We start from the raw sequence: 3,685 nt of genomic DNA, 5'->3' as shown, positions 1-3,685 counted from the left end.
TTTTAGTTCCTAAACCGCTCTATATCCAGGAGTATCCAATACCACATTGCATTTAGCCCACATCTTCTTCGCGGTATCAGTGTATATATAATTAGACTGTAAAAAGAAAAGCAGTATTATTTAGGAAGCTTTTATTATTCTTGGTAATAAAGATAATTTACAGTGTAACCTAACAGTGCTCTGAAACAACTATCTAGCTGTATGGCAAGAAATTCTGTTGTAAGTCTTTACTTATTTTCATGTACTTAACTTCCTGGAAGTACATAGCATGCATGTAAATAAATCAAATGTTATACATGGTTCTCAGAAGAAAAATCTTACCCAAAGCTTACGCAGATGACGAGCACGGACCATATCAGGAGTATCATACAGGAAGCAACCCAAGCCCTTCAACCACTTCAGATCCTCTTTGTATTTATTCTATGAGGCAATTAGAGAAAGAAAAATCAAAAGGTACATTTTGGGCTAATTTCATTAATCAGTCCCTAAACAGAGTGACAAAGCATTTGTCTATTACAGAATAGAATGCAAAAGATAGAAGCCAAATTCCACTTTTGGTACAAAAGTATTAGGCCTGCTGTATTCAAATACAAGTTATCTTAACAGAAGTTGCTTACATCACTTGTGATGTCCCCAACATGGCGGCAGTGCAACACCTGAGGAGTGTATGGCAAGGAAATCAAGTGTCCCTGCATCTTAAAGAAATCTGACTTGTAGATTAGCTGAAAGACAAAGGAAAAACAGCATTTCACATATTTGATCATGCTGAATATTCTAAATCTCTTCTGGTTTTTATGTCAGAAAGACACATACATCACTGACAGCTTCCTGTGTCGCTCTGACTTGACGGATTTCTGGTGTGTCTGGAGTGGTATGAATCTTGTCCTTGTACTTGTGGTATGTTGCCCGATACAACCTCTGTATCAAAGGAGACAGCATTTTACGTCTTAAAAACTTAAAATGGTACACAGTTTGGCAGAGTATAAGTACTTCTCTTTCAAGGGCAGTTTGTTTGCTAGGTATTGTATAACTACCAGAGAAAAGGGAGGAAACATACTATTTTCTAACCAGGCAAAGATTTTACACAACTGGTTTTGATAGCAGCATCTCTAATACATGGAAAATCTGAGACTCAAATCCTACAAACATGTAAATATGTATGTTTAACTTTTGTCCTATTAAAGCCAATGATCAAAGAAATGAGTACATATATATAAAACCTAAAACTATTGAGACCCGATATCATATAGATACAATAATTTCTATGCAACTTTAATCAAGTAGCAGCAGTTCGGTTAATAAAATTAGGCTGTAATTGATTTTACATTATCGTAACAGTTTTACAGGATTACAGAAAGTTAGAATTACCAAGAACCTTAAAAAGCCATACAGCCCAAGTCCAAGCCTGGATCAATGATCCCTTGCCATTCTTGACGGGTATTTGTCTAAACAGCTCTTAAAAGCCACAAAGAACAGGGATCCTACAACCTTCCCAGTCAATCCCCTCTCATAATTCATATTTTGGGCACTACAAATACAATTAAAGCAAATGCATATATTTACTGTACCTCATTAATGACTTGATTCACTTTCTTCACATTTTCAAACCCAACATCTTTAGGTCCCAGAGTATAGCCTTTAGCTTTCATGTGTTCATAGGCTTCTTTATATTTCAGCTATAAAGTGGAAAAAGGAACAAAAACATACATAAACTAAATTTGATTGTGATTCTATTTACACTGCAGTTCTGACAGTAATTTATGCAGTAAAAAGAGCCAGATTTTTAGAGACAAACAAGGGAGACATAGCTACATCAGAGTTAAATACACTGCACATCATGATTATTTTTAAGTATCTTGTGACCCAAGATTAATAATGTTTTAAATTTCTCTTGCATCTATTAAGGTATTAGCTTCTGCCTGAAGAAATTTATATTTTTATAGTAATTGCTTCAAATAGTTATGGGGTTTGGTAACATTTACATTCTGTTAAGGCAAACATTATCAATGTTGGGGCTTGACTGCACTAATAAGGTTTAATTGCCCTGATTAGCCACATCTGGGATGTCAGGCCTTGCCTGAGCTATGTTGTAAGTGCATCTGTGTTCAGCCCTGCCTCCGTCCTCATTTCCTGCATGGACATCGGTCCTATGTTGTTGGTAACTTGTCTCTAGCCCTGTCCCCTGGATTTACCTCAACCCTATGTTGCAGGTAACTTGTCTCCAATCTCTGTTCTGTTTCCCACAGTTCCTGACTGGACCCCCCTGCATGGACCTTGGCCCTGGTTCCTCACCTTGTCTGGGACTGTTGATGTAACCTGTTAGCAGCACCCTGCTCTGCCGACCTCACTCAGGTACAGGGGCACTTCACCTTGGATGAAGTCGTCACTGCCTATGTTGTGGTCACTCTCAGTTCCTGACTCAGGCATCCACATGAACCTACCCCACTCTTGTTGCTCTCTGACAAGCAATCTCATATCAGAGAAATAACTGTCTCAAACAGTTGCATGCTCATACAGGATGGACATCAAATACTCCCTTGCAACTCATGCTGTAGAAGGACTTGGGACATTACTTACATCACTGCCAATGTATTGGACATGTTTAGCATGCTGAAAGCTGGGGGTATCTGTGGGAAGGCTGTATCCAGTAGGCAGAGCCTTCACACCAGCCCAGCGATACAAATTCTGCAAGTGAAGAGAGAAAGAGTGCGTTTGTGACAACTGTGTGTAACGTTTGAGAGTACTCATTAGCTGCATAGGAAATCTCTTAATCGTAATTGACAAAATATTTCCCCCGTGTCCGCATTATAATGCATACTTGTAGCTTAAATAAGGACATTTTCCCACTTTTTATTTTAGAGCACTGAAATCTAGCTTCTTTACCTGAAATGCTAAGGACAGACGTTAACTTTTAAAGAATTTGCTTTTTGAATATCAGAAACTCTGTGGACCCCAAAGTTTTATACTTACTGCACTCTGTATTTTGTTTGCATGATATGCTCGCTCCAAATCTACTGTTTTATCAGTAGGAATCACTTTGCCTTTAACTTTGTGCATATAGTCACCACGATAGACAGCCTGAGAAAAAGAAAAAGTAATTAGAGGAGAGCCATAATTGTGATGTTCTCTCACAGACTGTATTGTTTGCATACATATGGGAATTTCTCCTAAAAAATTGGATGAAAGATTTTTGAGTTCAGGCAATTAATGATTTTAGTGATTGTGTTCTCATATCTTAATAAACACATAGGAAATGTGTTGTAGAAAACCAGCAATGATAAATGATTAAAATGAAATTATTTAAAAGTCGCATTTCTAGAACTTGTGGGATAATGCTATATGCAATATTGGGGGTGAAAGATGACACAAACACTTACTTCACTTAAATTCAAGCCACTGAGGACATTCTGGACATAAACAGGAGTGTCCATGACCACAGTGTAGTCATTCTTCATTTTTTCTGCCTTAGATTTGTACTTAATCTGCAGAGAAAAATTCAAGAGCTCTAGTTAGTAAGGCTAGTCAGTGTTAATTGAGTTTATTATATTATTATATTTACTATATTTACTATTTATTTTATTACTGAACTATTCTACTAGTGAACCACCATTTAAACAGAAAGTGTATTGAAATTATGGCTGAATAAATGAACACCAGACGTTACTAGATAAGAACAGCTCGCAAG

General features: G+C 37.2%; 1 protein-coding gene across 1 annotated transcript in view; it reads right to left on the bottom strand.

Annotated features, from left to right (window-relative positions):
• Nucleotides 1-3,685, bottom strand: part of LOC104167871 (nebulin-like) — a gene marked incomplete at both ends in the record, with an annotated part of 50,620 nt that overhangs the window by 32,309 nt on the left and 14,626 nt on the right. The window contains 8 exon segments of the mRNA XM_009708262.1: nucleotides 7-96; nucleotides 322-420; nucleotides 618-722; nucleotides 814-918; nucleotides 1,569-1,676; nucleotides 2,578-2,685; nucleotides 2,971-3,078; nucleotides 3,378-3,482. Of these exon segments, the coding sequence (XP_009706564.1) occupies nucleotides 7-96; nucleotides 322-420; nucleotides 618-722; nucleotides 814-918; nucleotides 1,569-1,676; nucleotides 2,578-2,685; nucleotides 2,971-3,078; nucleotides 3,378-3,482 (828 nt within the window).

This window comes from Cariama cristata, unplaced genomic scaffold (assembly GCF_000690535.1).
Source record: "Cariama cristata isolate BGI_N322 unplaced genomic scaffold, ASM69053v1 scaffold6899, whole genome shotgun sequence".
NCBI lineage: Eukaryota > Metazoa > Chordata > Aves > Cariamiformes > Cariamidae > Cariama > Cariama cristata.
The sequence above is the reverse complement of the archived record's forward strand: the minus strand, read 5'-3'. Positions and strand labels throughout refer to the sequence as shown.